General features: G+C 37.6%; 1 protein-coding gene across 2 annotated transcripts in view; it reads right to left on the bottom strand.

Moving 5' to 3' along the window:
* The window catches only part of fdxr (ferredoxin reductase), a 37467-nt gene that overhangs the window by 15343 nt on the left and 1331 nt on the right, over positions 1–20793 (bottom strand). Inside the window, exons 3-9 of one of the 2 annotated variants that reach the window (XM_051674905.1) lie at positions 17505–17596; positions 15246–15341; positions 14506–14628; positions 10366–10479; positions 10142–10243; positions 7228–7335; positions 1241–1325 (exon numbers count right to left, since the gene is read on the bottom strand). In XM_051674905.1, coding sequence (XP_051530865.1) covers positions 1241–1325; positions 7228–7335; positions 10142–10243; positions 10366–10479; positions 14506–14628; positions 15246–15341; positions 17505–17596 — 720 coding nt within the window. The remainder of the gene's footprint in view (positions 1–1240; positions 1326–7227; positions 7336–10141; positions 10244–10365; positions 10480–14505; positions 14629–15245; positions 15342–17504; positions 17597–20793) is intronic. The other variant, XM_051674906.1, reaches the window with a different exon arrangement.

Below are 20793 nucleotides of genomic sequence, written 5' to 3'. Positions count from 1 at the left end.
AAAGTGTAAACCACAATCAAGGTATCCATTCACTGCTGTTCTGGGAACTTATGAAATGCCATCATATAATTAATTTTTTGTAATAATTATATTTATTTATCACACATTATACATTTGCACATATACAGTGAAATTCTTTTTTTCACATATCCCAGTTAAGCTGCAGTCAGAGTGCAGGGTCAGCCATGATACGGCGCCCCTGGAGCAGATAGGGTCAAGGGCCTTGCTCAAGGGCCCAACAGTGGCATCTTGGCGGTGCTGGGGCTTGAACTCCCGACCTTCTGATCAGTAACCCAGAGCCTTAACTGCTGAGCCACCACTGCCCTAATATGAAATGCCATCAGGAAAAAGTCCCTATGTTTAGCAGAGAAGGAATGTTGTGAACAACACTTGATTTTAGCGCTTTCACATTATGAAGGTCCAGACATCTTGTCAGAAGATGGAATTCATGTATTTTCCCTAGAATGGCGTGGTGGTGGCGTAGTGGACTAAAGCACAGAACTGGTAATCAGAAGGTTGCTGGTTCAATCCCCACAGCCACCACCCTGTGTAAGTCGCTTTGGATAAAAGCGTCAGCCAAATGCATAAAATGTAAAAATGTAAAATGTAGAATCACGTTACAACAATGTTTAGAGGAAAGTTCACCCAAATTAATGAAAATTCTGTCATTGTTTTCTCACACTCATGTTGTTTCAAACTTGCATGACTTTCTTCTGTGGAACACTCAAAGGAGACATCAGGCAAAGTTTATCGAATACAGTCTATTAAAGAAGCAGATGTTTCTTAATTGAGCCAAAAGGAAATTACCCAAAACTTTCAGGGTAAAACTGAGGGGAAGACTTCAAAGCTGTTGTTATGTCTGAACTGATTTTAAATGAAAATAAAGCTTTTTTGCTCTATTGATCAGCACACTTTCAAAACATTTTTTTACATTTCAAGTAATCGTTCACCCACAAACGAAAATAATACTATCGTTCAATGACCATCATGTTGTTCCAAAACTGTCTGAATTTCTTTCTACTCTGGAACATGAAAGGAGATGTACGGCAGAATGTCCGAGCTGCTCTTTTCCATTAAATGAAAGCAAACAGTGACCAGTACCTGTCACGCGCCAAAGAAAAGAAAAAAAAGCAACTCAATGTTTGGAACGACGTGAGGGTGAGTAAATGATAATGACAGAAATTGTCTTTTTTTTTTTTGGTAAACTATTTCCGTTTTTATTTCCTAATTTTTTCTTTACCTTTTAAAGTTTCTGCAATGCCCTCAAAGTCACTGGGCAGCATGTCCACTCTAGTGTTTGGCAGATTCACCATTTCTCTGAGTTCCTGAAGAGAACAAATAGATAAACAGACATAACATTTCTGTTCCCTGCGGCTGTATACAGTCATTTCAAAATGTATAATCACTTTCACATTCAGAACAAAGAGAATAAACAATGCAGTTATCTTAATGTTTTCCGTTAATGCAAATTCCATGCATCTTAAAAACTGAAGAACAGGTTCCTCCACAAATTCATCATTGTCACTCAAAGGGAACTTTCCACTCTGCTACTATGACAGAGCAGTCAATCATTACAAAAACAAACACCATGCAATTAAATGTGACAGACATAAAACGATTTCATCATTATTTTCAGCCTCCAGCAATGCACAGGTGCAGAAGGTCCAAAGCTGTCAGGTCACTGGTGACATATTTTAATACAATACTTTCCATTACAAATTATGTTTATATCCAAGGACTGAAAACAGTTCAAGGAGCGAAAACCAGAAAACAGGAACAAAGACCCTTTCAATTATTTTTAAATGCTGGTAACTGGTTAATAACGCTAATTATTTTGTTCTGATAATTGTCTTATTAAATCAAAAACCAAAGGGTTTAATTGCAGTAAATTTTTGGAATTACACCACCACACAGTGTGCATGCAGCTAGAGAGAGATTTATTAATTAATCTTGGATGGTCATCTGTTTATTAATACCTAATTAATAATTTTATTAATTTTAAAATATTTGAATACTTTTTGGGGATATATTTAAATGTTAAGGATACATATTTTAAAAATACATTTTAAATAGGCTACTGTATACTATGCTTGTTATAATCTCTATACTAATTGGTCCCCCACATGGGAACAAATGGAATTTTTTGGCTTATTTTTAAGACTTGCTTAATAAAACTGTATTTTTTAAGGTTTTTTTTTTGGTTTAGTTTTATTTTATTAAAGATGACAATTCAATTTGATGGAATTTTGTTATTAAGTTGAAATGAGTAAAGCTAAAATAAATAAATAAGAGAGTGTAGTTTGGCTTATTTTGGTGAAGCATGTCACTTATTTTGGGCTTGTTTTTCCAGACCAGGTTGCTTGTCACCCACCCTTAGTGAGCATACTGTCATTTTAAAAAGAACATTATTGGGGCCTGGGTAGCTCAGTGAGTATTGACGTTGGCTACCACCCCTGGAATTCGCTAGTTCGAATCCCAGGGCGTGCTGAATGACTCCAGTCAGGCTTCCTAAGCAACCAAATTGGCCCAGTTGCTAGGGAGGATAGAGACACATGGGGTAACCTCCTCGTGGTCGCTATAATGTGGTTCATTCTCGGTGGTGCATGGTGAGTTGAGCGTGGATGCTGCGGATAATAGCGTGAAGCCTCCACACGCACTATGTCTCCGTGGCAACGCGCTCAACAAGCAGCGAGATAAGATGCGCAGATTGACAGTCTCAGACGCAGAGGCAACTGAGGTTCGTCCTCCGCCACCCGGACTGAGGCGAATCACTACGCCACCATGAGGACTTAAAAGCACATTGGGAATTGGGCATTCCAAATTAGGGAGAACTGGGGAAAAAATCCCCCAAAAATAAATAAATATTCAACGTTCTTTTATTTCATTCTAACTAATAACATTTTGGAAAGGAGGCCGAAAAAGATAGCCAGTTCCATTCTTAGCCAGCGGTTGTAGGGTTAAATAATATAGTCTGGTTAGGCTTGTCTCATAACCAGACGATATTGCCGCTTAGTCACATACTTACAACTTGCTAAGATGGGCGGTGGGCAGTGACTGAGAGTCTTTATATGGCTTTCTGCTACTCGGTTGTCCTAAGTGGTTGTCCTACCTGGTTGTCCTGGGTGGTTTCTATCGACCGGTCACAATGATTCCAGAGAAATTCAGAATAAATCAAATAATGACAATTTATTTGTCAGGTAGGATATAAAACATAGTTACAGAAATTCTAATCAAAGCCAATTTCACATATGATCAGAATAAACAAGCATTGTAAGAATCAAGAGACATACCTGACAATGGAAAAAATACATGCAACAGCAAGGCATGGGAGATCTGGCTTACAGATACCTCGAGGTCCTTGCCAATGTAGGGCTTTACTGGTTGTTTAGATCAGTGTTACTATCAGAAATAATTAATAATTATTTCTGTAGTTATTAATTAATATTTAAATTAATTAATTGAATCTAACTCATTAAAACCTCATATGGGACTCCAGTAAATGTAGTGTGCTACATTTAGGAGCGGGTTTGGTTATTAGTAATAATTAATAATTATCAAAGATAATAGAACATTGATGAGAATTAATGTTTGCTTTTTTATCAGCAAACGAAATTCAAAGATAATCGTTAATGGTTAACATCGATGAAACATTAATTAAAATTAACACTAGCTTATTGATCATTCAAATTCAACAATCATCAAAGATAATTATCAATTATCAAAAATCAATGGAATATTAATAAGGATTAACATTGACGGGGCACCACCCTGGAATCAGGGACTAATAACCAGATAGTATAACAGTCTCAATATTAGGTTGTTTTCTTAGGAAAATCGACATCCGAAGAATATCGATTTTCTTGAAAAAAAAAACAATGAATGAAGGTTTGAATCCGAGCACTGACATCCCGTCAGCATGACACAGGCATATGCAAAACAAACCAAAACACTTCTCTTTGTAATATAAACAAAGTTTATTTATGCAGTAATATCAATTAATAATTAATACAATGCAGTCAATAAACTTCCGACTTACAATTACAAACTAAACAGTGATATGATTAGATATGGAAATCAAAATAATCCTATAACACATGAGGGTGTGTGTGTGTGTGAGCGAGTGTGTGTGTGTGTGTATAAGGAGGGATGCGCACAAAATGGCGGACGTGACTCTTGTGGAGAGTATGTCACGCAAGACTTCCGGCCAGGGAATATGGCCGCGAATGTGGGCGGAGAAAAACCAGTCAATGGCGTCTACCAGTTACCGCATGTATCTGCTTGTACGTTAGCTTAGGCACAAAGCTGAGCTTTAGCATGAAGCTATCTACGAGCCAAAAATGTGTGCCAGAATGTTTGTGAGGGGTCGCGTGTGCATGTGTGTGTGTGTGTGGTTAGTACGAGAGAGAGAGAGAGAGAGAGAGAGAGAGAGAGAGAATAAAGTGACGGCCCTAAAGCCAATTTCGCGATCATGGGAGAGAAAGCAGCTGTTAGTTCATCGCTCAGAGACGCGGTGGACGGCTCGTAAACAGTCCCGCGTTCTTTGATTCTTTAATGGATAAACTCAGTTTGCCGGTCTCACCTGCGATGGCGAAAATGCACAACAGTCCAATTTGGTTGGACCACAATACAGCAAATCAAATTCGTGATAATTAATACCCTGAGTATTAATAATGAGCGGACATGGCGGTCCGTAAACTGTACAAGCAATAACCTTGATACACAAGAATATCACACTATAATATTCTATCTCTGCCCAGACGTAACCTCTTACTTGAATCGCATGAGGATGCAGAATGTGTGTTCATCCATCCTTTAACTCCGACCCGGTTCCCTGAGGCTCGGGTGATGACGGGAGGCCGTTTCCTCACTCTGTCAGCGGGCGTACGGCTGCTGATTCTCGGCGGGCTGGCAGAGAACTCAGAAATGTCGACATGATTGAAGATGGAAGAGAAATCTTTAATCTCTTCACTTCTGTAGGCAAACGGATGAAGATGCGAATTGCTCGGCGGTCTCCTTCAGATCCGTTAGAGTGTTTGGTTGAACACAGAGTAATCTCAACTCGTCCAGCGAGATTGTATGGCCACAGTTTCAAGTCGGACGTTACTTCCTTGTGCCACAAGTTTGCACCTGAGAGCAGCGATGAGCTGCATCTACCCACTGCAAGCAAAGTTGCTGGAAGCAAATCCCAGAAGCATTTCAGAGGTATTTCTACTCCTGATGATGTCATGGTTGAGGGACGTTTTGTTGTGTGCCTCATCCAATAGGAGTTGAGAGTTCGATCCTTTAGTGAGCAAGGCTTCATGGGATTTGTAGTCTGTTTTGGACTCCCTTTGTTTGATTTTGGCACGGTTTTTTTCAGTCAGATTTACGACTTGGTATGTGGGGGCCTGAGTTAGGTTTTACGACTGTGTAAGGCCTGCCTTTGTCTTCTATCTGAATACATGAGGCCCAACACCAACCCTCCTTAAATACAGTGCATCCGGAAAGTATTCACAGCGCTTCACTTTTTCCACATTTTATGTTACAGCCTTACTCCAAAATGGATTAAATTCATTATTTTCCTCAAAATTCTACAAACAACACCCCATAATGACAACGTGAAAGAAGTTTGTTTGAAATCTTTGCAAATTTATTAAAAATAAAAAACGAAAAAAATCACATGTACATAAGTATTCACAGCCTTTGCTCAATACTTTGTTGAAGCACCTTTGGCACCAATTACAGCCTCAAGTCTTTTTGAGTATGATGCTACAAGCTTGGCACACCTATTTTTGGGCAGTTTCTCCCATTCTTCTTTGCAGGACCTCTCAAGCTCCATCAGGTTGGATGGGGAGTGTCGGTACACAGCCATTTTCAGATCTCTCCAGAGATGTTCAATCGGGTTCAAGTCTGGGCTCTGGCTGGGCCACTCAAGGACATTCACAGAGTTGTCCCGGAGCCACTCCTTTGTTATCTTGGCTGTGTGCTTAGGGTCGTTGTGCTGTTGGAAGATGAACCTTCACCCCAGTCTGAGGTCCAGAGCGCTCTGAAGCAGGTTTTCATCAAGGATGTCTCCAAACTTCTTCCATTTATGGATGATGGAGGCCACTGTGCTCATTGGGACCTTCAATGCTGCAGAAATTTTTCTGTACCCTTCCCCAGATCTGTGCCTCGATACAATCCTGTCTCGGAGGTCTACAGACAATTCCTTGGACTTCATGGCTTGGTTTGTGCTCTGACATGCACTGTTAACTGTGGGACCTTATATAGACAGGTGTGTGACTTTCCAAATCATGTCCAATCAACTGAATTTACCACAGGTGGACTCCAATCAAGTTGTAGAAACATCTCAAGGATGATCAGTGGAAACAGGATGCACCTGAGCTCAATTTTGAATGTCATGGCAAAGGCTGTGAATACTTATGTACATGTGATTTTTTTTTTGTTTTTTATTTTTAATAAATTTGCAAAGATTTCACATTGTCATTATTGGGTATTGTTTGTAGAATGTTGAGGAAAATAATGAATTAAATCCATTTGTGAAGCGCTGAGAATACTTTCCAGATGCACTGTACCAAACAATTCTATTGTTATTTCAGATGTGTTTGTTTCCTGTTAATCAGGATTTGGCTTACAATTTAAGGGATTGTAAGAAGACCTTCGAAACTGGTGACTGAGTAAGTCGTTTAATGTTCCTGCAAGAGATCTGGGAGGGGGGCATGCCCAAGATAGAATACAGTATTTTACTAAGTTCTTAAATCTTACTTGTGATTTGACTTTGCTGAGAGGGAATGAGACCGTTTTACCAGTTGCACTGAGACCTCTTGAATGATACCAAACATGTATGATCAGAAAACCTTTTACATTACAGAACAGGATAAGTCTTAACTAATTTTTGGTGTCCTTAAAGTGACCTGAGGTGACGGAGAGAGGGCAGATGTGAGATTTGTGTTTCATGGTCCTTAAAAAGTAGGGTGTGTTGTCTCAGGTGGAGATGGTCTTCTGTGTGAGAGTTTTATGACGTTGGCTCTCACAGAGCCTTTTGGGGTGTAGACATCCCAGTGACAGCCTTACACATTTGATTAGTGACATAAAAACAGAACAGAATAATAAACATTTCTTTATTTTACGTCACTGTTTAAACTCCTAAAACTCTGTTTATTTCCATGTTCAAATAAACAAAATCTTGATTTTCAATATAGTCTCACAATTTAGTATCCCACTGTATGTCTGAGATAAGGACCATACCTTGATGGTACATGCTATTTGAAGAGGTCCTCGTCGGCCTATGATCAAAACCCTGCGCACGCTGCTGCCTGCTAATGCGTCTAGTGCATGCTGGGTAATATCAGTCTTCTGTAATGAGAAACAGAATAACTGGTTTCACACAACTGCATTAAATAAATTATATTTTTGCATTTCAAAACAGAAAAGGGTGGTTTAAAGAGCATGCCACAATCCTATAAATCATGCATAAAAATAACTTTGATCCTGAGATATTCTCATGACTTTCCCTATAAGGAAACAGAGGGAAATTTAAAACATTACCAACCAAGTAGCAAACATCCTAAACCAGCATAAACCAGTAGTGTAGGATAAAGCCTAACATCATGTCTATACTTGAGGTTGTCTACACTAGAAGCGTCAAAGTCACTTTAGAATGGTTACCAACCACACACCAATCAGCTGTGAGCCTGAGGACATACTTTAACAATATTAAAATGAGCCCTGGGGCCTGGGTAGCTCAGCGAGTATTTACGCTGATTACCACCCCTGGAGTCGCGAGTTCGAATCCAGGGAGTGCTCACATGGGGTAACCTCCTCGTGGTTGTGATTAGTGGTTCTCGCTCTCAATGAGGCGCGTGGTAAGTTGTGCGTGGATCGCGGAGAGTAGCATGAGCCTCCACATGCTGTGAGTCTCCGCGGTGTCATGCACAACAAGTCACGTGATAAGATGCGCGGATTGACGGTCTCAGAAGCGGAGGCAACTGAGACTTGTCCTCCGCCACCCGGATTGAGACGAGTAACCGTGCCACCACGAGGACCAACTAAGTAGTGGGAATTGGGTATTCCAAATTGGCGAGAAAAGGGAATAAAAAAAATACAAAAATAAATACAATATTGAAATGAGAGAAACTTTGTATCCCACTTTATTGCAAATGGAAATCCACTAGTATAAAGATAAAAATGTACAGAATGTTATAGTAAATAAAGCTTCACACATACTAGAGTATGAGTAAGGCTTACACACAAGAGGTTATGCTGAGTTTAGTTAAATGTTCACATCACTTCGCTATTTCAGCACCAATAGTGCTTGCTAAACCTCGTGCGACCATGCATCCACATGTGTGCACGTTGTATTTTGGCTTTGCTAAATGCAATGCATAATTTAAATGAATTAAAACCGACTGAATACTGTTCACATGACTCTACACTGTCATTTAAGGGTTAAAGTTCTGGCGAACCGTGTCTCGTGACACAACAGCGTGATGTTGATTTCCTTGAAGCGCACATATGGGTGCAGCGCCAACAAAATTGCCTCTGGTAAGAAACCTCTACGTTTATTTTATTGAAACCTGTTTTTGTGCCACTTTAAAAAATCAGTTCATTTTTCGCGCATCAGCATGATGATAATGTGGAAAATGGGACCTTGTTTCCTCAGTTGAAAAAACACGTTGAAAGTTATTCAAAATAACTAACATTAACACATCTGTGGGTCATTTCGCTTCATTTTAATATACATTTTGTTATATTTTATTTTATTATCACTGTATAATACAGTTCTATTCATTAACATTAGTAATTGCATCCATATATTTACTGTGCATTTTCACACTGAGAATAAATGTATTCATGCAAAAGCTGAAAAATTTTGCTTTCAGAGGCTTTATATGGAGTTAGGATGAAAATAAAGTGCATTTCAAACTGTTCTGAGACCAGTGCAGACAGACAGCACACTGGAGATCAAGTCATTCACTAAATAGTGAGCAAGGGTGCACCCTATAAATTTCTATGCAGCGTGCATTCACTCCTAAAATCCGACCAAAAGTTCAGTTTCAGGCTGCAGATGATGTTTGGACCACTCAACATGTTTGACAGACATGGGAGAATGATAATCAGTACATAGATTTAGAATTGTATCATGCAAAATATTATTTTAACATGGTTGGCAGTGATTGGATGATGCTGGCCATTACTTTGAATTTATTCAGCTTTATAGACATTCAGCTGTAATGTCTGTAACGTCTCAAAAACATGAATAATAAACACTCCTGGACACATAATAAAATATTTAATGAAAAAAATCTAACTTTCATTAGCTTGGTATTACTTCATATTTCACAACTTGGTACTGCTGACCACATATCTGGACATCAATTTTTAGGAAAACTATCTTTGATTGTTTACTAGGTGCTACTAGTTACAAATCGAAAAGGGAAATGGAAAATGTACACAGCAGTCACGTGGAGGTCTCAGTAGGATAAGCTGAATTCAAGATGGTTTGTGAATAAGACGCAGGTTTTTCTAGCCGAAATACCGCATGCTAAAGTTCCACAATGGTTTGTATTACTACAACTGCATTCCAGAATTCCAGATCACACTGTGAATTTGGCAACAGTAGGTCGAAAGTTCTGCAGCTGAAATCGGTCTGTGTGAACTGAAATTAGAATCGCTGCCCCCTAGTGGCAGAAGCTGGAAGTGTTGTTAACCATTTAGGCAAGTGTGAGCACCAGGTTCCACAGAGTAGTGCCAAAAGCTTTTATTTTGTTGTATAAAGTTGTATTTTTAGCTGTAAATGATGTAATACCATCAACAGGAATGCATATTTTATTAACCATACAACATAACCCAAACTGCAACCCTAAACCTAACCATCAGTGGAGTAAAAATAAAATTGAGCAAAAATGCAGCCTCCGAATCGTGCTCACCATTGTTTTAAATTACAAAAAAAATAATAATAATAATAATTATGCAAAACTATCTAATGGGGAATGTCACTTGTAGGTAAATCAGATGCATGATTTCAGGGTACATGAACTTTCAGAAGCAATGTGTCGATTAAAATTCACAGCAATCACTTTGCAAATATGATATTTGGGAATAAAATGATTTTCCTTCAGACAAGCTCTCATGTCTTAAGAAAAACGTAGTGATCACAGACCTTCAACATGTCCAGGGGTGACAGAAGAATTCGAGCCACATCCAAGGCCACATTTCCCTGCCCCAAAATCACCGCTGTCTCAGAGCTGAGATCAGGACACAGCTGCACACAGAACAGACAGAAAATCAAAGAGGACAGATAAAAAAAAAAAAAAAAAAAGAGTGCGTGCATAAGCCAGTCTTTAGGAAAACACAAACAAGGACAGATCAGCTGTGAAATAGCACCTCCTTATTGGCCGGAAGTCCGTTGTACCATCCGACAAAGTCTTTAGCTGTGATAACACCAGACAGGTCTTCACCTGGAATTTCCATGGAACGGTTTCCCTCGGCTCCGTAACTCTGGCAAGACATCAAAAGTGCAAATGAGGTTAGTTAATGTCTTGCAACATGAGGTGTTGTCAGAGGCTAAAATGTGATAGGGACAACAAAATAGGAGTATGCCACCCAAAAATGTGTGTCATTCCAAACCCAAATAACTTGTATGCTGATTTCTTTCCATACAATGAAATTACACACTGACCACGGGCTGTCAAGCTCCCAAAAGGGCTAAAAACACCATTAAAGTATCATAAAAGTACAACATACTACTTGTGTGTATATTTCAAGTCTTATAAAGTCATACTATAGCTTTGTGTTATAGTATATATTTATTAAACATAGAGAAGTTATTTGTATAGAAGTAGCATGAGCATTATGTAAACCAATTATGTAAACCAGGAAGGCTGAATGGCCTACATGACTATGTTAAGGGAAACACACATATGCTGTCTTAACTTCCCTAAAAAGTACACTCAGCAATATTACAGAGAATGGTAGAAAGTGGAGAAAGCATTACTCAAACACTGTATGGTACAGCCATTAGTCAAGCTATTTTATTATGTTTAAATGGACGGAATAGTCAGATGAACAGCTGGCATCTCAGGTTTTGTGGTTTTGCTCAATAAAGCCTAGCCTTTGACATCTGGAACTCCATGACTTCGAGAGTTTTCTTGCAGAGAGGGAAAAAGACTTCAGTATTACACGACAGTGTCAGGAACAAACTGAAAGTTTAGTTGCTATACAGGGCTCAACGCTAAGGATTTTTTCTACTGGCCCCAACACAAAAATGATAAATAGCTGTTTTTACCATCATGGCTTTAAAAATGTGTCCAAAGATAATTTTGTTTACATATATTATGTTTTTAAGACAATGTCCCCCCAAACTGAATCACATTTATAATTTGCAAGATATGATTTATGCCTTATGTAATCCCATATAAGCGCTTTACAGATATAAATTCATAAATACATCTTATTAACCTCAGCCGTCCTGCCATTTACACATGAGTTTTTAATGAAGAGTTCTGTTGTGCATATGATGTGTTTTCGGTCACCCGTTTAGTCATGCGGTCATGCAACTTTTGCCCATGTGTAACGTATTCACAAACAGGATCAAAGATTTAGTCACTGAGTTAAAGATGTGATTATTGGCTGAATGTAATAAACATAGGAATCCCTGAGAAGAGACTTGCTACTAAATCGGTTGTGACGTGTAATGTATATTAGGGAGATATTAGGCTTAATCTGTGAATTAAGAATGTGGATATAACATGAAATCAGACAACCTAAAGACCAACACAGACTGATGCACAAAGCACAAAAACAAAAATACCTGTACGGTCTAGAAATTAGACATGTAACAGGTGTTTCATGAGGATGATATGAAGTAGACTGTTTCAAATATTCATCTTCACCCCGCAGCTGAACAGCTCTGATAATAATAGCCATAGTGATCTTGTTTCTTTTCATATTAAACGCCATTATAATGTCGAATTAACGATTACATTTTGAAACACTACCTTTTTGTGGGCAATTTTGGATACTGAGCAGCTCGTGATTTCCAGACACGTGTATAACTGGGGTTTAACAAAGTTTATTACGTCTCATTCTGCGCTTCATCTCTAAAGGCGAATTAATAAGAGAAAATGTGTTTGTTTTTTTACAGTGGGAATAAAACTAGCGCTTTACGAGAGCACATGCACGTTAAACAGTCTACGCTGCACGGAGAGAGATGATGCTGATGAGACATATACACGGAGAGACATGGATTTTCAGTCCTATATAAAGAAACTGTTGATTTCTTGTGTTCCAGTTTGTGGATTACTGCTTTTCACCAACATGTAAAAACGAAAAATGTGGGGATTTCACGCACCGTGAACACGGAATGTGCGGGGAAAGGCCTACTTAAAATGTTGCGCAAGACATGCAAAAGTGGGTTTTTTCCTGCTATTTTCTACACATTGGTAATAGCTGCTGCTAAAACACCTGGAAAAGAGCGAGGACAGTGCTAGGAGAGTGCACTCGGTGTCTGCACGCTCTTATGCATGCCTTGGCGCATTCAGTATATTATGCGCTCGCGCATCTCTGCGAGCTAAATAGAATCGCACTTGCTCTTCGGTTACAATACTTTGTTCGCTCAGTGTAATTTTTGTTCTCTCTCGCTTGTTGTTTGCTTGCACTAATGTTATAAATGCAGCACTGGCCCGATCGGGCAAGTGACAGTTCTAGCAACTGGCCCGAATCTTTCTCACACTGGCCCCGGGCCATCGGGCAGTCCTTATTGTTGAGCCCTGCTATAGCTTCGCTGTAGCTCTCAAATCTCATTCCGTTCCTGATAAAAATAAAAAAAAGTTATCGTATAGCTTCAGAAGACTTGGAATATAGTGCATAGTTTTATGTTGATTTATTGTCCATTTATGTCACTTTTGACACTCTTTGCTTTCACTGCATGGAATACAACAACACAGAATCTTTAAAATCTTATTTTGTGTTTCAGAAAGAAATAAAATCATACTACTGTATGACTTCAATGAAAATAATGCAAAACAGGTTTCACGACCGTTTAGAAATATGTTCGGCTGGAAACTTTTCTCAATATGGGAAAATAATTTTTGGCAAGCAACACATGTCATTGTGTCACTCCCAGCTTCAAACGAGTTATTTAACTGTGTGAATCTTGTTAATTCAGCTTCATTTCTGTTGGCTAAATGCCAGAAATGTTTCACAACGAGTGCTGTGTTATGCAAACAATTTATTTTTTTCCGATGCATCTGTTGGAAAATTTTCCATTCAGGTAAAAACTGTAAGAAGATGTGCTACAGTCAATGAGCTTTTCACTAAACTGTTTTCATCGTTTAGGTTTCATTCTCACACGTACCTTATTGTGAAAGACTGTCATTCCTACATTTGAACCATGCATTATTTCCTGCTTAATATAAATATATTATAGTCCAAAGAGCTAGTAACTCAGTTTACACAAGTGTTAATTTTGGACCTTGAAAGAAAATAGACTGACTGTTCAAATATGACAGAATAATACAAATTTAAACGTACATTAAATAAGGGACCCGAGCAATCACATAGCAATGCCATCTCAACCATCTCCAACTCTCTAGCATAGTGACTGTGACTTTTGAAAAAGCAAGGACAAAATATTTGAATTAAAATAAACAAATATTTTAATTAAAAATAAAAATATAAATATTTTTATTACATTTAAAAAGTACATTATATTTTAAATAAATTCTAAAATAAAATGTATTAAAATTCAAAATAATTTCAAAATAAAAATATTAATTTTTGTTTAAAATTCAATTAAAAAAATAATCTAAAAAATGTAATGTTTTTTCTTAAATTTTAAATGTAATATAAAATGTTAATTTAATTTAAAAAATAAATGTAAATAAAAAATTTTTTTTATTAAATGTAATGTTTCGCAACAGTTTGTATTACTACAACTGCATTCCAGAATTCCAGATCACACTGTGAATTCGGCAACAGTAGGTCGAAAGTTCTGCTGCTGAAATTGGTCTGTGTCAACCGAAATTAGAATCACTGCCCCCTAGTGGCAGAAGCTGGAAGCGTGAGCACCAGGTTCCACAGAGTGGTGCCAAAAGCTTGTATTTTGTTGTATAATGTTGTATTTTTAGTTGTAAATTAAAAAAAAAAAAAAAATTAATAAATTAAATTAAATTAGGTCATCCTTGCATGTACAAAAGTCATAGCCACTATGTGAATGGTTGCCAGGGTATTGCTATGTGGTTGCTATGGCTTGGGTTCCTCTAATATAAGTCTATGGGATTTTTTTCTCCCGTTTTATCATCCACCTGGCAAAAACTGTAAATCTGTTTGCCTAGAAAATTAATTGCACACTTTCCTCAACAAACCGTATGATTTGAGGTATCATTCATTCCTGTAGCACAAACGGTGTGGGACGAGTTACAAACTGAAGCTCAATACTTGTTTAAATACCAGACCCAAAGTATGAGCTTAGCAAACACTAAACTAATCAGTGACTGAACAAGTCAATGGTCATTGTGTCCTCACCAACACAACAGCGTGGTAAGCCTGTCTTAACTCCTCAACGCTCACATCTTTTCCCACAGTCACATTACCATGGAAACTGCAGCGCTCGTGCTGGGCTGTCTGGGTGAAAGTGTTGATGACATTCTGGGGGGAAAAACCCAATATTCATTTATTTATTAGTACATGCTGAATAGCAGTGATTCATGTCTCAGACATAATGCCAACAAACAGACATGTTTAGACATGAGGAAACCATGTACTTAGAAGAGAGTTTGGGTTGAAAAAAAATGTTTTGTCTGCTTAACTGATTGTTTTACTGACTGATAATATTTATCATGATGCCAATCGAGTTTTCTAAATGGTTTCTAGCAGTCCCATTCACTACTGTAAGTATAAACATTGCATGAAAGTTATCAAGGAGTTAATGTATACATAGGTTCTTAGAAATCACTCTTTTTCTGACAAATAAACAGTGATATTGCGCAACCCATTATACTTCTAAAATGTGACATATTGCAAGTGAAACATGATAATCAATGAGAAAAAATGTAGGACAGGACTTGATTATATCCACTGGGAATTTGTTGGATTTAAAAATTAAAGGGATTTGTGACATCAGTCAAAAAGGACATTTTTTTCTTCCTTTTTTTTTGGTGGGGGTAGATTGTACACAGTAAGACCAGAAACGTGAATTAAAGATGCTTTTTGATTTCATGTTGACTTTCAAGTGACATCAAGTTGAGTAAACTAAAAGGCCTGACCTTGACCTCAGGGTGATCGGGGGCGACACCGAACCGCACCAGTCCAAACGGCACCGGCAGCCGTTCGTAAATGTCAACGACCGCATCTTGCCGAGCCTGAAAGATATGGAATTACATTAACAATCACAAACACACAAGTGCGCATTGTAACAAAATGCAATTGCTATTATATTGTTTCAAACCTGTATGACATTCTTCCTTGTGTGGAACATTAAAGGAAAATTTCAGCAGAATGTCCGAGCTGCTCTTTTCCATTTAATGAAAGTGGATGGGAACCAAGGGTTTCAAGCTCCAACAAAGGGAAAAAAGCACCTTAAAAGTAGTCCATACAACTTGTGCGCTATATTCCAAGTCTTCTGAAGCCGTACAATAGCTTAGAGTGAGGAACAGACTTAAATTTAAGTTGTTATTCAATGAAATTATTCCAAGATTGCCTTGGTCACCATTCACTTCTATTGTATGACAAAGAGCAGCTTAGACATTCTGCTGTAAATAACTCAGTCAGCATTCCACAGAAGTAAGGGCATCATATGTGTTGCAGAAGTAAACTATTCCTTTTATAAAGACTATTCCACAGAAAACAGAACAAAAAACAAATTAGCGTTCCAGCCATCTGAAAGCATATTATTTCTGTGAACAAATGCAATGTGGGTAAGCATCATGAGATTCCTCTTTCATACTCTGCGGTTTGTTTTTTTAGGCTTTTTCAAGGTTCAAGAACTTTCAATGGCACACACACACAGATATTATCTCTAAACCCATAATGCTGCAGTAATTGCTTTTGCTCTCGGAACTAAAGCTGACTATATTTATTGCAAGAACACCTCAAGAGAGCTGTAAAATAGTCTTTAAAAAAAAGACAAAAAAAAACACTGTAGTCAGAAGTTCAGTAATTCAGAGACTCAGGATTCAGGATTATGTGTACTTGACAGTTAGCAGACAAAAACATCTACTGCAAGATGAAAAAATTCTCCAGGTTAAATAGACATTAAGCTGTATTCACATCATCTGTGTCAAGCTGTCGATTACCACAGAAAATAATTCAACTCACCCCTCAATTTATCAAACAAAAAATGTGTTTATAGTAATGAACTTACAATGGAAGTCTATGCATACATTCAAAAACTATACTGTTTGAAAGATACAGCCATAAGACTTAAGCATTACACATGAGACTAGTGTGATAAAATTGCTTCCTAACTTTGTCTGTGTGAAGTTATGTCCAATCTTTCAACTCATGTCATGACTATGCAATGCTTGTAAACACACTTTCAGACATCTACATCTATGGAACAAACCCACTGTTAAAAAGACGATTTAAACAATGTTACATCTTAAATAACACATATGCTCGTATGCATAAATATAAGCTCATTAACCAAACTCTGGAAAATCTTGCCCCATTGACTTCCATTGTAAGTGCATAATGTAAACAAACTGAACATTTCAAATGAAAATGACTGTCTGTGGTTATCAGGTAGAGGTAGACCGATATATCGGTTTTTACCGATTAATCGGTACCGATAGTTGCTTTTTGGAACTATCGGTTATCGGCAAAAATCTATTTTGTTCCGTTTTCTGTGGAATAGTCTTTCTTAAAGGAACAGTTTACTCTGTTGCCATCGCTGTAGGAATCTACGGTTAGAACAGCTTAGTTCTACAGTATAACAGTGGTTAAATATTTTATATTATATAATATAATAGTTTAATATCCCTCCTTAAACCTCATCTGGTGAAAATATTATATATATAAAAAAAATATTAAGGCTATAAAAACCTTTATTTGGTTAATACTTAACATAGAGCACTGTAACAGGGCCAAGCCTCTGTCATTTCAAAATAAGAGTCCCAGGTGTGTTTTGGGCTATAGTTAAAAGTCTCGTGTTATGCACCAAATCTTCATTTTTTCTGGTTATCATTGGGATTTTGGTTGAACAAACTGCATATGGGATTTTATTCAAGTGGGACTCTTGTAGCCTCTATGTCTGTAAACTTTTGTCTCAGCCTCAGATCAGTGTGCTTACATCAGTATGTATTTAAAAACATTTTGTCCCTTTCGGCTTTTCATAGTTCAAAGTTTCTGAAAACACCCTATAGGGCCACCCATAGTGGTTAGACAACATACTACAGATACTGTCCATAAATCAAAACTCGTATTGAAATCAGAATATTCTTTTACATTTTTCTTGCCTGAAGGCCTCGTGTTAACAAGTGTTTAGTTTCACCATGTGCATTAATGCGAGAACTGCAAACACAAACCTTCAGGAGCTGTTGTGCGGTGTAAAAACCTGCAGGACCGCCACCTACAATACACACTCTTGGACCGGGCCCAGAGGAATAACCCCGCACTACTGACAAAATGCAAGAGATGACAGTTTAATAAACATATGACGCATGCTCAGAGTGACATGACGTCAAGAATTTAACATTTTGCCACAATGATTGACTGATTGGTTGAATGAATAGATGAACAGGCAGCAATCCTCTTAAACTTTGAACACACTATTAATGCACTCTTTTTGTTTTTTTAAATCAGTTGAATACTGGAAAACAAGCACAGAGAAACAGTGAAGGCAGGACTGATTGCCACAGTGTCAACACAAATAAAATAAAACATTAAAATAAGGATTCTGATTTATTACCATTATAACATCATAAAGACAAAAGGTCATTCCTGTTATGCAGTATCTAGTGATCTGTAACTTTAAAAAAAAAAAAAAATTTTTTTTTTAAAATATAAAATAAAAAACATTTTAATTTGATTTCCATCCTTTAGGTTTAAATTCAATTACACTTGATGTTTTCCCACCAAAATGATGTCACTTTCTGGTGAACTATGTCATTAAGGAACTGCCTTTTTGTTAGTTAAAGGGATATTATGAAAGACTAACAAGATACTGAGGACAACCCTATAAACTGATTATCAATTAAAACAATATTCTCAAGTTTTGTTGATATATTTCTATGGGAACTGCTTTTGGGCCCTATTTTAAGAGCGCTAGCGTTAAGCGCAGTGCTATGCCATAAGTCATAAATGCAAAGTCAGTGGGCATGGCCATGAAGTTTTGGTATTTTCGTGCAAGCATGCGCTAAGTCTAGGCACATGTAGGTTTAGTGAAATCGCACGCGCAACACGCAAATGGACTGGATTAAGTGCAATTTAATTCTGAGTTTTTTTTACGGTTATTATTCCACCGTCTGTGTCTTATAATATAGTTAATTACCTCAAGCACCAGCGATATAAACCAAGAAATCACATTCTTAAGAAGTTGGTAGTGTAAATGGACTGTATGCAATGAATTAGAAGAATTGAAAATTGAATTGAAAAACGTTCTTTTGTGCATTAAAATGCATCCTTGACGACTGTCGGTCACATGACAGTGACACGCTCCTTTTATACGCATGGAAAATGTGCTTCTGAGAATTTGGATGTAGGCTCCGTTAAATTACAGGGAATGCAAATATTATTATTCATTTTCATCTACCACACAAATCATGGCTAGTATTACAGTGATTGTATCGGCACGCACTTCTACCGATCAATTTTGATAATTTAATTTATTGAAGCACGATAAAAACAAACCAAAAATATTTCTAAATTGCAATTACACTTCAAACGAAACTATAATCAAAATAACAAAGTGCTCAAAAAATCAAAGCCCACCAATTCCAAACATTTTACTCCAACTTCTTCCACCGGCCCGTTTAGCAGTGACTTAAAAAAAAAAAAATCACTACAAAAACAGGTGGAAAAATACCAATACAAATTAGATCATAAATACAATTGTAAATGTAAACATAATAATTGAAAAATAAACCATTACCTATTTTAGACATTACCTAGTTTAAAACAAATCTAATAATAAAAAATAAAATATTCAACATTTTTTTCTCCTTGTAAGGCTAGGTGCCAAGAGAACTGTAACCCAGCACACGCCCTCATGGAACAATGAAAGACACCTGGGAAAAACAACACTCAAACTCTTGCACAAGTAGGATCTGCTCCTGAGAAAACAAAGGCATCACTGTGTGGAAAAACCCAGCTTACACCCACAAACTCCACACGTTCTCTCTCCCCCTTGTCTCCACCACAAGGTCCACACAAACACACACAAGATGTATATGTGAAAATGTAACAAACAAATACCATAAAAACAAAGAATGCAACTGTATGTGTTTGATATCATTTAAGAGGTCTCTGTGCGACTGGTATAGTGGTCTCTTTCCCATGTTGACAAAACTAATGGTGACAAAGTTATAAGGTCTTTGCCAAATATTGCATAATTCTGGAGGTGTCTCCCCCTCCTTGACCTACAGTTGAAATGATCTCCTGTATGTTAACAAGGTTACACCCCAGGAAGTCAAGAACACATTCACCCCAAATTCTCATTGTTCAAAGGATAATACCATTTGGTACACAATGTTTATTCTGTCTGGGTATTTAAGGAAAGTTGGCAAGAAGCTCAGGGAATCTGTAAGCCAGATCTCCCATGCTGTACCGCTGCATGTAGTTTATATTTGTTGGGGAATCTGTAAGCAGATCTCCCATGCTTTGCTGTTGCATGTAGTTTTGTCAGGTATGTTTCTTTGACTTGTCTTTTATTTTTAGAAATGTTTATTTATTCTGATCACGCGTGAAATTAGGTTTGATTGATTTTGTAACTTACGTTTTAAATCCTACCTGGCAAATAAATTGTTACTTTTTGATTTATTCTGAATTCCTCTGAAATCATTTATCACTGGTAGATTCGAGGGACGCCTTACGAATAGGAGGAAACCACGTAAGACTACCAGTCACTGCTTATCACCATCTTAGCAAGTTGCATGAAACGTGACTAAATAAAACTATCATCTGGTTGAGCAAGCAGTAGGTGGCCGAACCAGATGATATTAGTAAACCCTGCAACCGCTGACTATGAACGGGCTGGCGATTTTGAGTCCGTGAGATCCATGCAATTAATCGGCCGGCATATGACTCTAAGCGACAATCGGGACCCGGATGAAAGGATAATGAAAATTAAGATGATTCAGAGTAATCAATCATTTAAAAATATCAAATTAAAAGAATGATCAGAAATCAATTAGAGCTGTAATCTAAATTAGAGGTCAACTTCAATTGGAGTCAGATTAATTTAAAATTGGATTAAATGAATAACGGAATCAATTTGTAAAGTATAAATTAATAATAAGTGGTTTTGGTTCAGCGCTCAGAAAAGACAGAACAACGCAGAGACCTTCACATGAGATTTTATTACCACCTGCTGTTGGAGTCTGCAAACTGCAAATGTGGGAACTAAGTTAAGATGTGGTTTACAAACATCTTAGCGCAACGACCTATTTCACAGGAAAATAGCAATTTGCGCTTTGCGACACTTCAATAAAATACAATACACCCACAGTTTGCGTGCAAACACCCACAATAGCGCAAACACTCCCACCCACGCCCACTTGCGCTGGCACGAAAATTGCGATTAGAATTAGTGCTCTCACGAAAATTGGATAACACATTGCGCACGGTCATTGCACACAGTCGTTGAGCGTAGCGCTG

This window comes from Myxocyprinus asiaticus, chromosome 36 (assembly GCF_019703515.2).
Source record: "Myxocyprinus asiaticus isolate MX2 ecotype Aquarium Trade chromosome 36, UBuf_Myxa_2, whole genome shotgun sequence".
Taxonomy (NCBI): Eukaryota; Metazoa; Chordata; class Actinopteri; order Cypriniformes; family Catostomidae; genus Myxocyprinus; species Myxocyprinus asiaticus.
This window is presented reverse-complemented; position numbering and strand designations above follow the sequence as displayed.